The sequence below is a fragment of the Saccostrea cucullata genome, unplaced genomic scaffold, assembly GCF_032062105.1.
Source record: "Saccostrea cucullata isolate Sc308-1 unplaced genomic scaffold, CSIRO_AGI_Scuc_v1 ctg9, whole genome shotgun sequence".
Lineage (NCBI taxonomy): Eukaryota > Metazoa > Mollusca > Bivalvia > Ostreida > Ostreidae > Saccostrea > Saccostrea cuccullata.
Genome location: NW_026935030.1, coordinates 531,192 through 544,387, shown reverse-complemented (window position 1 = coordinate 544,387; position 13,196 = coordinate 531,192). Strand labels below are relative to the sequence as shown.

Here is a 13,196-nt window from a genome sequence, read left to right as displayed (position 1 = left end):
TACACTGAAATTAAGTTATAAGGAATGAACCTTTTTTCAGCTCATGCTATACGATATAGCGGGCAGTTTACGCTTTTTTTATAAATCGCATCCCTTAATGAAAAAAACATGTAAAATGTAAATATAACAAAGTATCACATCCAAAAGTTTTAGGAGTGTATTTAACACGCTCAGAGTTTGAGGCAGTGCGGAAAAGTGACTATGACGTTCCCCGACAATGGATCTTTGTTGTTTTTAGTCCATGATCATCATATTTTGGAAATCATTCTGCATACGATATTATGGAAACAAATAATTCAACCATATACACGAAAAAGAGATAGATCTTATTTACACATTCCAAGGAAGATGTGTAATGTTTTTTATTGGAAATGGTTATAGGATATTCTATATACAACAATCAATTTTAAATTTACTCTCTATTTTTTAAAAGTCTATCCTATCGTTTCATTGAGGACATTTCTATGTATCAGATGATAATTTAAATTTGAACTCAAATTAACTGGTGTGGTACTAATTTTAAATATTCAAAAAATATATAGTACTTAAAAAATGGCATTGTTACGATAATTTTGGGAAAATTATATTTTTAAAGCTTTAAAATATTTTTGTTTCCTTAGATACATACCTTTTTGATTGATTGATTGCATGTTGTTAAACGTCCCTCTCGAGAATTTTTCCCTCATTTGGAGACGCCACTACTTGTCAATGGAGAGCTACGAATTTTGTACTATACTCGACACTCAGGGTCATTGAGCAGTGAGGGATATTTCCTACAGCGAAACGGGACCTCGGTTTATACGGTCTCATCCGAAGAACCGTCTCCACGTCCCACAGTGGGATTCCACTCATTACTTCGAAACCCTTTTTGATTGATAATCATGAACAGTGAACCTGTCTTTTAAATTTAATACCACTTGATCTCTAACTGTCAGCAGAAAGTTATTATATAGGGTTTAATATTTGTATGAAATATACAAAAAAGAAAAAATGGAAGGAAAAAAGGAAAACAAGAAAGACCCAGACCCAAACAAAATTGAACTTTTTATCATCTTAATTAGTAACCATAGCAATAGTTTTACATTCTCCGTCAAAGATATTAAATTTGTGATATTCTTCTTTGTTCTAGCAGATTTATTAAATGTTGTTTTACGTCCTCTCTTTTCACTTACGTAAAGACGTCACCGTAAAATTTTATAAAATTCAATGATACTTTCACAGATTCTTGATAACATAATGACATTGTGCACCTTTATATTTTTTTTATCATTTGACACTTATTTCTGATCTCGCCGCTTAGCAAAACATGGACTTAATCATGATAATAATATTGGAGGTGATGGTACAGTGTATCATTTAGTGAGTTCGGTGCTAGCAGTACCTCTAGTTCAAAAAAGTATTCATTCATCTTCATCAAACGTATTTTGTTTCTATATTCTGTTTTCTACATGTTTCTACACCTATCATGACAATTTTACGACAAAAATTTGAAAACTGCTTTATAGAGCTTTTAGAGTATCACACCTTATAGGCAGAAATATTCAAATATCCTTAACATTGACTTGTATTTCTGTTGTTAATTCTTTGTTGTCTAACTTTCACAATTGCAAACACTTTATTTCCTTTTTTAAATTTAAAATATGTCCAATTCTTTATGAAGAATTGGAATTAAAAGATTTATTATTTTCAATGTACTGAAAGGATGATTTATTCATTGTTTAATATTTTCTTTTATATGTAACAAAGAAAGTGGTTAAAGAAAGATAACTGATGCTGATTATTTTTTTTTTTTACACATACATGTAGATTAGCAAAACGGTATTCTTCCTGAAAGAAATTACTAGTTATACGATATGAGTTCTATATGTATGACACTAAATATGATTTTAATATACTGTAAAAAAAATCTATGTTGTGATAATAGATTGATCCTTTTTTTGTCATTTTTTTATAACATCATTACACATGTTTTAATTTTGGAAGACCCGCTTTATACCTTAAACTTCTTTCCACTCCAACGTCAATGAGAAATAGAGGTTCTGTGAGCAAGGAGCTCACTAACTGATACCCCCGTCTCTCATATGGCCAAGTCCATGTTTTTTCTCTGGGAAACCTGAAATCAATGTCAGATCAAAAAGTAAATTAGAATGTGTACAATGGCGTAATGAAATAAAGAATCTGTGAAAGTATCCTATTTTTACAGCAAAAATATTCAAATATCCTTAATGTTTACTTGTATTTCTATTGTAATTCTTTGTTGTCTTACTTTTACAACTGCATCCAGTTTATTCTCTTGTTTAGATTTAAAATATGTCCAATACTTTATAAGGAATTTAAAAAAATAATTTTCAGTGTACTTAAAGGAAAATATTTATTCATTGTTTTTTATAGGTAAAAAAAGAAAGTGGTTAAAGAAAGATAACTGATGCTGAAGAAATTTTTTTGTACAGGTAGATTATCAAAAAATATTCATCATGAAAAAATTCTAGCAATACGATATGAATTTTAAATGTATGAAACTAAATACGATTTTTAAATATACTTTTTTAGACGAAATATGTTGTTATAATGAATTGATTCTATTTTTCCTGGAGTGATTTTTTATAACATTGTTAGACAGTATTTAAATTCGCGTTATAACTTAATCTTCTTTCCACTAGAACTTCAATAAAAAATTAGAGGCAGTGTGAGCAATGAACTGACGAAATGATACCACCATCATAATGACATAGTCCATGTTTTACTCTTCGAGACGCAAAATAGGTGTCAGATCAAAAATAAAATAGGAGTATAATGGCATCATGTAATAAAGAATCCGTGAAAGCATCATTGAATTTTATTCAGTAGTATATGAGGAATTGCCCATATAGATAGGTGCCCGTGTCCAGGTTTTGCTCTGGGAAACGCAAAATATATGTGTCTGATCAAAAAAGCAAAATAGGAGGTGCACAATGGCACTATGTAACAAAGAATATATGAAAGCCTCATTGATTTCATTCATTGGTAAAAGAGGAGTTGTTGATAAGAGATGGGTATTAGTAGTCCAAAGCGTAACAGACGGACGGACGGCCCGATCACTATATACCCTCCCGCTTTTCAAGCGGAGGGGTGGGTAACACAATATCTGGAACAATTTATCTTTTCGATGAAAGTTAGAACAGAGGGACATCAGGTCTTTAGAAATAGAAAGTTAAAAGGAAATACAAATCATCTATTCCTCTGTTCACACTAAATCAGATGTGATAAAAGAATTAGATACATGAAAAATTTGTAATGGTTTGAACATGCAAGGTTTGAAATAACATTACCTTTGCTTAAAAGGCTTAGATGAAGATGGTATAAAATCTATATGTCAGTCTTCAATACTTCTAACATTCCAGTCAATAAAGATAAAATCAACCTGCCCTACTTCGAGTTTCTAAATTGCATAATCCTTAAAGAGATAAATTCTCTGGTCTAAGAACTGCTTCACCAAGCCCTCACAGAAATATTTACTTCTGTACAGGAGAAACTTCACATGCACTTTGCTACAGCATACGGTATTCTAAAAGTGATATGAATCAGAGCGGTTCTAATTTTTCAAAGACCTTATTTTGGAACAATTGATATTTTAAAGCCCAATTCAATACAATTTGTAAAAGTTATCTCCCGTTGTTGGCGCCTATCTTTTGTAATTTAGAGTTTTCCTCATAATAATAAAATTCTATTATTTATTTTGTCTTCAATCGTCTTTTGGACATCTCTAACTTTAAAAACTGTTCGAAAAACTACACATCTCTCTCTCTCTCTCTCTCTCTCTCTGGATAAACACATGCCATACCTGTTATGAAATGGGGATTGATTCTTTGTGATATAATACACAGATTTGAACTTTTCCCCCTACGCCTTTCTTTGTAAAACTTTTGCTGCCTCATTTTGATTCAATATTACCACCGAAGTCATGATTTGAGAACGCTTCCATATATAATTAGAGGTACTGTGAGCAATGAGCTCACTAAATGATACTCCCACCTCCCATATGAATATAATGGCAGTGTCAATGTTCTGCTCTGGGAACCCCAAAATATGGGTTGGATTAAAAAGTAAAAAAGGAGTTGCACAATGGCATTATGTAATAAAGATTCTCTGAAAGTCTCATCAAATTTCATTCAATGGTATAAGAGGAGTTTCGGATAAGAGATGGGTACCTCAAAGTATAACAGACAGACGGACATGCCAATTACTATATACCCTCCCGCTTTTCAAGCGGGGGTATAAAAATGACCTCGTGGTTTTGATTTTATTTTGATGATGATTTGAAATATATAAGACATGAACGCAAAGCTTTCAAGGGGTCTTCATTATACCCCTTCTTGAAAAGTGGAAGGGTATATAGTGATCGGGATGTCCGTCTGTCTGTTATGCTTTGGGCCATTTTTTCATGATATTGAAGAGTACCCATCTCTTATCAGCAACTCCTCCTATACTACTGAATAAAATTAAATGATAATTTCAAACATTCTTTACAACATAATGCCATTGTGCACCTCCCATTTTAATTTTTGATCTGACACTTATTTCGTGCCTCCAATAATAAAATATGAACTTAGCCATCATAATGGTAGGGGAGGCGGGGGTATCATATAGTGAGCTCAGTGCTCACAATGCCTCTCGTTAATTTCGGAGTTAAACGGTCTTTTTCTAAAAGTGAAGATAACGAACAGTGACCAGCCGATGAAATAATCGAAAACAATAATAATAGCATAAACACAAACCCCTACAAAGAGGAGTTCAGGTGTCAAAAAGAAGTAAGCATCACCTGTCCTGTCCCCAGACATACGTTCCGTGAGCGCTTTGATTAATTTTTAAAAAAAAAAAGAAATCAATTCCCTCAATTTCCACTCTGAAAAGTTATCAGTGATAGTTATTGCATCTTGGAATGATGTACAGTACAACCAGAAGTCTCTGTCGAGACTGAAGCTCTACTGGTTTGAACTTATAGCAAAGGAAGAGAAAAGTACTTAAGCAGCTGGGATTTGAAACTAAATAGAATAATGATCGTTGATAAAGTCTCTTTATGTTCTTAGTGTAGTCTACTTGTGTGCCAAGTTATACTGAAATCAGACCAAAACTGTAGGAGGAGTTTTTTGAAACAATTTTACAGACATTTCTATTTTTAGTAACCACGGCAACACCGTTCATCAAAATTAAAATTCGATACAGAATTATGTATCTTAGTGTATTCTACTTATGTGCCAAGTTATATTGAAATCAGACCAAAACTGTAGGAGGAGTAGCATTTTGAAACAATTTTACAGATATTTCTAATTTTAGTAACCACGGCAACACCGTTCATCGAAATCAAAAACCGAGAAATAGAATAATGTATCTTAGTGTATTCTACTTGTGTGCCAAGTTATAATGAAATCAAACCAAAACTGTAGGAGGAGTAGCATTTTGAAAGAATTTCACAGAAATTTCTATTTTTAGTAACCACGGCAACACCGTTCATCAAAATCAAAAACCGATACACAGAATTATGTATCTTAGTGTATTCTACTTGTTTGCCAAGTAATACTGAAATCAAACCAAAACTGTAGGAGGAGTAGCATTTTCAAAGAATTTCACATAAATTTCTATTTTTAGTAACCACGGCAACACCGTTCATCGAAATCAAAAACCGATACACAGAATTATGTATCTTAGTGTAGTCTACTTGTGTGCCAAGTTATAATGAAATCAAACCAAAACTGTAGGAGGAGTAGCATTTTGAAAGAATTTCACAGAAATTTCTATTTTTAGTAACCACGGCAACACCGTTCATCAAAATCAAAAACCGATATACAGAATTATGTATCTTAATGTAGTCTACTTGTGTGCCAAGTTATACTGAAATCAGACCAAAACTGTAGGAGAAGTAGCGTTTTGAAAGAATTTCACAGAAATTTTTTTTTAGTAACCACGGCAACACCGTTCATCGAAATCAAAAACCGATACACAGAATTATGTTCTTAGTGTAGTCTACTTGTGTGCCAAATATTGAAATTATCCAAAACTGTAGGAGGAGTAGCATTTTGAAAAATTGTTTACAGACAGACGGACAGACAGACAGACAGACGGACAAACGGACGGACGCCGGACGCATTACTATCGCATAAGCTCTTCTGGTCTCTGACCAGTAGAGCTAAAAATGATAAACAAAAGGCAAGCTAAAATGCAAGTTACGGGTGTTATCAATATTTAAAGAAGTTTAAACAACCGATGAATTTTAAGAAAACCAATGAAAAACTTATAATCGAGTGTTAAAATTAATCACAAAACATTTAGATATAGTTATCCATGTCATCATAGCACACACAGGCCATGTATCTTTTCCCAAGCTGGCTCTCATCACGAGTAGAAAGCTCTAAGTAAATGTCAATATTTGCCTCTTTTGCTTCAATACACAAAACTTCTTTCACACTTCGGAATGGCCAAATGCAATTATGAGATTGTCTTTTGCTTCATAACGCGAAAAATTACGACCGCTTAGAATTGTTTATTTGTTAGGTCAGGCTACTCTCGAGAGCTGTTTTTTGGGATGATTGTCGATTCTGATATGAGTAATGTCCCTTGGGTTTTTTCATTTGACTTAAGATACATACCCACATGTCCATATTGTCTGGATTTATAACCCAGTAGAAACGTCTTTTCTCAACGTTTTATCGCTATTTCGTTTTTTTTCGTTCTTTGGCAATGAAGTCACTATTAAAACGAAAGAGCGTATTAGCTTTCTTAATCGACAACGCAAAATCAATGACGTCTTTCGGTTTCTCTTGTCACCGGAAGCGACCGGAAACTTACAAATTTTATTGGTTAATTCTTGATATAGAATGCGAAACATAATTGGAACTATACATCAACTAAGGTGGGGAAAGCAAATTTACTAAAGACACCTGGAATCAAATATTAACAAAATACCGTCAGCAGATTCCTCAATATGATTGATATAGTTCTTTTCACACCATGAAGATGTCAAAAATTTACTCAGAGTGTTTACTGTGTTTTCTACTGTAAAAGACAATTCAGAACGAACAGCTTCTTTAAAACCCACTCATTTCTGTGTTTACAAAAGGATATTAGGTATTTACAAGAGGTTTCCTTAACTAATTTCTTCTATCAGCCTTTCAAAAAGTGAGAAAAAAATGAACATTTGGCTTTTGTCCACTGTCGGTAGTCTCATCATCACGGTAACTACAGGTAAGCCTTCCCTCTCTCTCTCCTAAAGATAAAGTGTATCCTGAGAACTCTTAAAATTTTGAGTTCGGAAAAATTATTTATCTTTTCTTTAAAAGTTTTGTTTGTTCAATTAACCTTACGTTTTGTTTTAAATGCAACAAAAATAATTCCATGATTGAATGTCAAAATTGTTGTTTTTAAAAACCAAAATTCTTTCAATTATTTAAAATACTTTACACTGATCATGATACGTAAATTTTCTTTGGCTAATTCTGTAAAGCGTCATTTCAACATGTTACTTTACAATCCATTTGTGTCGAATAGTTCTACGACTTTAATTTAAAAAGACACATTGGATGTGCGTGATAAATTGTCAACTTCATACCTAACACCGCCTGAAAAATATATATTCTAAAATCTAGGTTTAAGAAGCTACGTACATGTTCTCATCTCTGTGTACTTATGAATCTACACGTTGCGTACAACTTGTAGAATTACGCGGTATGCAAAACGGATGACGTAAATAGCAGTAAATTGGGGAATTTTCTTAGCTACACGTACACATAAGTGAACACGTTATCTGCTTAACCTTCAAGAATACCTATCGCTCCTTCAAAAATAACGCATGCAATTACTTACTAAATCGAGAGTTTAATCCAGAATGTGTCTAGAAGTAAACAATTTATTGACTAAGAGTAATCAATTCTTGCAATACTGATGATAAACTACTTTTAACATCGAAGATAATTATGTACACGTGCGACTTATTTATATACACATGCAAGATAATTTTGTAGACATGCATATAATGTATGTCAATGTACATTTTTATTTTTATTCATGGTAAAAATATTTCTGCCCCTACATGCAGGATTAATTATGTTTATATGCGACATTGACGGATCTCAGAAACATCTAAGGTGGGATCAGAAGCCATGGAGGAATGAACATCCCCTGCCGTCCGGTCACTTCCACCGCGTCCTCCCTGTTATGATCGGGAAATGACGGAAAATTCGTCGTCAATTCAGTGTATAAATTCATACAATTGGTATGAAAAACGTCAGTCAGCATTTGACTCAGTCAATGTTAAAGTGTATATTCTTACAGGTCATTGTATCGACCATAGAACTTAGGAAATTATGACTTAAAACGAGATTGCTGATATTCTTGCTTCATCAACTTGTTTGTTAATAATTTACCGCTCCTATTTTGTACAGTTTTATGGATTTTTGATCTTGAATACTGTTCGTTATCTCCATTTGTTATGTCTCGTTTTAAAAATTATAATTACTTAGAGCATGACATTCTCTTGCGTATCAAATCAACTGAGAGATATAAACTTCATATGCAGGTGATGAAAGTATATTGCTGAATAACTAAGGGAAGTTGACGACTGAAAAGTTTAAGTTTTCACGTTTTTCATAGAGCTTTGTTGTTAGATGTCTGCTATAATGGCTGTGTGATGCGTACAGTGTGTGTGTTTGTCTGTGTCTGTGCTTGTCGCTCTCGCTTTCAGCACCACCCCTGGCTAACAGTTTGCTGTGAAAAGGAAGCAAAATATGTAAGTCTTCCCTGCCAGGTATAGCCTCTCCACAGTTAGACCTATGTGGGCCAGATATCGGATCCTCCTCGAGGTAGCAGATGGAAATTGGGTACCTTGCGGCCCCAAGCAGAACCACAAGGTCTTGGAGGAGACTAGGCCCCAAAATGCACGGCATGCATGGCCCACCGGCGTGTGGATATGCCCTGATGTCTGCAATCCTAGTCCCCAGCTATGGGTAAATAGCAACAAACTGCTGCCTTGTGGTTACCTTTTGGAGAAGGAAAGACTAAGGAGTAAACCCTAAAGAAATCCGCTCAGGTAAGGGCGTTAGCTGGGTAAAGCAGTTACCTAGGAGAAGATAAACTCTAATTTAAAAACAAGGGCAGATCTAGTCTCGTTAGCCATGGAAAGCCATAGATCTAGTGGAAGGAATCCATAAGCAAATTACCCTGGTCCTCCAGGTTGGGGGTTAGGCAAGGGGATAATCTCCCCTTCCTTTAAAAATCATAGCGATTACGGAAACAAGGACCAGAAATTTTTCTACTAACGTCGAGTCTTCAGCATACCAGCAGAATACTGCATATTTGACTGTGAACAGTGAAAGCCGACGGGAAGCTGTCCACACGAGAAGTATACTGAACACACGAACAAAAATGAGAGTCGGTTTCTGGAACGTACGAACCATGTATGAAACAGGAAAACTGGCACAAGTTCTGAGAGAGATGAAGGAAAACAGGCTACATGTACTAGGCATAAGTGAGTGTAGATGGACAGATTGTGGGGAGAATATTGCTAGTACAGGGGAAGTTATTGTGTACTCTGGAAGAAGGGACAATCAACATCATGAGGGAGTAGCAGTCATCCTAAGTAAAAACGCAGCAAAAGCATTAATAGAGTACCATCCTGTAAATGAAAGAATCATCAGAGTAAGAATGAGAACAAAACCTGTTCAGACATCTATAATACAGGTCTATGCCCCTACAAATGAAGCAGAAAATGAGATTAAAGAGGAATTCTATGAGGCTCTACAGGCAGAATTTCAAAAAGTTCCAAAGCAAGATCTGACGATCATCATGGGGGATCTCAATGCGAACGTTGGAAGCAATAACGTTGGTTATGAAAGAGTTATGGGGAATGGAATGGCTGAATATATATTCTAAAATCTAGTATGAATGAGAACGGTGAATACTTCACAGAATTCTGTGGAAACAACAACTTGGTCATTGGTGGAACACTGTTCCAGCACAAACTCACATGGGTGTCACCTGGAGGGAGAGATAAAAACCAAATTGACCACATTGCCATCAATGGAAAATGGAAAAGATCTTTACAGGATGTTAGAGTGAAGCGTGGGGCTGATGTTGGAAGTGATCACCACCTTGTTACTGCCAGCATAAAGCTTAAGCTAATGAAGGTAGCGCCAAAAAGCAACATCAGGCGAATAGATACAGGCAAGCTGAAAGAAAATAAAGTGAGGCAAGACTTTAGATTAGAGCTAAAGAACAGATTTCAAGTCTTGCAAAGTGGTGATGTTGATAATGAAGCGGTTGAGGAACACAGAGGTGAAATCTGCAACCTGTTCAGTGAATCGAGCAAGAAGTGTCTAGGGTTTAAGAGGCAGGTGCATAAGGAATGGATCACACCAGATACTTGGAATATCATTGACAGAAGGAAAGACCTTAAAACTAAGCTATGTAACACCCACTCTGAAAGAATAAAAGAGAGATTAAGAGAGCAATACTCCAACTGCAATAGAGATGTGAAGAAAGCAACAAAGAAAGATCGTAACAGTTTTATAGCAGGCATAGCAAGAGAAGCTGAGAAAGCTGCTTCTGAACAAAGAATGGGAGATCTCTATCAAATAACAAAAAAGTTGAGTGGAAGGAAAAGAAAAACAAACATGCCTGTTAAAGACAAGCAAGGCAACCTCATTACATCCGAAAAGGAACAAGATAAAAGATGGAGAGAAATTTTGAAGAAGTGTTGAATCGCCCGGAGCCTAACGAACTGGCACACATACCGGAAGCTGACACTGATTTAGAAATTGAAACAGAGGAATCATCTAAAGCTGAAATACTCAAAGCAATAACAGCCCTTAAGAACAACAAAGCACCTGGAAATGACCAACTGCCAGCAGAGCTATTCAAAGCAGATCCAAACCTTGCAGCAGACATTTTACACTCATTATTCACCAAGATCTGGAATAATAATACAATACCAACGACATGGTCCAAAGGAAATATCATTAAAGTGCCAAAGAAAGGAGATCTTACTAACTGCAATAACTGGAGGAGCATCACATTACTATCAATACCTAGTAAGATTTTCAGCAGAATAATTATTGACAGGATTAAAACTGCAATAGATGCCAAACAAGCAGGTTTTAGAAAAGGGAAAAGTTGTTGCGACCAGGTGTTTACCCTGGGAAATATCATAGAGCAATGTACAGAGTGGCAAAGGCAGTTTATAATAAACTTTATAGATTTCGAAAAAGCCTTTGACAGTATCCACAGGGAAAGTCTATGGAAGATCTTAAGACATTATGTAATACCATCAAAGATAGTAGAACTGATAAAAACTTTTTACGTGTAGTTTAATTGCTCTATAGGCAGCTCATCAGATGCATGCTTCATAGTAAAATCTGGCGTGAGGCAGGGATGTTTGATGTCAGCTCTCTTTTTTATACTACCAGTTGACTGGGTAATGAAATCAACCCTAAATGGAAATAACACAGGAATAAGATGGACACTCTTTACCTATCTTGAAGACCTAGATTACGCAGATGACTTGGCCCTACTATCACATCTGGAAAAGCATATGCAAAGTAAAACATCAAAATTACAGAGAAATGCAGAAAAAATTGGACTAAAAATCAATACCAGGAAAACTGAAGTTATGCCATTAAACACCAAACAACCAGCAAGAATACAGGTTGATGGAAACGACCTGAGCAACACAACAACATTTACCTATCTTGGCAGCATAGTAACATCAGATGGAGGTGCGGACAAAGATATAAAGGCCAGACTAAGTAAAGCCAGAGGTGCCTTCATAGAAGGACAAAAATAAGAATATATAACAGTTGCGTACTATCTGTCCTACTCTATGGGTCAGAATGCTGGAGAATGACAGAAGGAGCCATATGCAAACTCTCTAGTTTCCACAATGGATGCCTCAGAAAGATCATGAGGATTTTCTGGCCAAACAAAATTACAAATGTGGAACTACATGAGAAGGCCAACACAGACAACATGTGAACCTTGTTGACTAAACGGAGATGGCGATGGATAGGGCATGTGTTGAGGAAGCCAGCCGACAACATCACCAAAGTAGCCCTTAGATGGACACCAGAAGGGAAGAGGAAATCTGGTCGGCCAAAGACCACCTGGCGAAGGACGGTTGAAAAAGAAATGAGCGACCACAAGCTAACGTGGGGAGAGCTGGAAAGAAACGCTACAGATAGAGAGAAGCGGAGAAATCTAGTCCTTGCCCTATGTGCCCACGGGCATAACAAGGACTAGGTAGGTAGGTAGGTTTGTTGTTAGATTACCATTAACGTCATTTAATTAACGTAAAATATCCAAATATGCAACAGATCTATGTGTCAGACTCTGTGATATCATTTTTTATTTCAAGCTCACCGGGATATATCGTATCTACAAAAAAATGAAAACCGTCGTCGATATATCTAAATATCGGTCGAGTTCAAGGCCACAGCAGCTGTTTTCTTTTTTTTTTTACGTATAAGATTTTGGACAAATTATATTTCATATTCATACAAAAATAGATATCCTAATAACGGGGTGCAATTGATACCTAGAGGAATTTTTATAAATTGTTGGACAATCAGAATGTTTTTTTTAACAATCAGAGAGCGCAAATCCGAATCTACGCTGACTTGTTAAAAAATAAAAATTCAGCCAGATATCGCACGCACCAAATATAATACATTTACAGTAATTAAATGCAACTTATGTTAACATGCGAATTAATTATGTCTATATGTGATATGTGTAACATGCAGTGTTACAACGCTAAATGTAATAATGCAAAATGTAATAAATCGGGGTTATTGCATTTTGGCGTTATTACATTTTTCGCCGAAATCAGCGTAGAATGTTTCACAGGGGTATGGTAAGGAACACAAAACTCCTGTCAGGGTTCTTTGAATATATTCATTCACAGTGGAGGGACTATAGTGATAAATAGATGGTCCTGTAAATATCATAAAACAACAATAAATAGAATTTAAATATCACATACATAATGTTCATTACTTTACATGAAGATAATACCTAGATTATCATCCTGTATATCTTATACATTATCATCAAAGGGGTATAACTCTCGAATATATAAATTTTTACATATTTCTCCTAAAATAGTCATAAAAAATATCCAAGATAAAAACATATCAATCTCACCATTCTATGGGAATAGGCTTTCTTAATAAATT

The 13,196-nt window shown here is 35.2% G+C and overlaps 1 protein-coding gene across 1 annotated transcript in view; it reads left to right on the top strand.

Annotated features, from left to right (window-relative positions):
• The first annotated feature begins 7,163 nt into the window (after window positions 1-7,163).
• LOC134241727 (lachesin-like) overlaps window positions 7,164-13,196 on the top strand; it is a 51,788-nt gene continuing 45,755 nt past the window's right edge. The window contains exon 1 of the mRNA XM_062723750.1: window positions 7,164-7,218. Coding sequence (XP_062579734.1) covers window positions 7,164-7,218 — 55 coding nt within the window. The remainder of the gene's footprint in view (window positions 7,219-13,196) is intronic.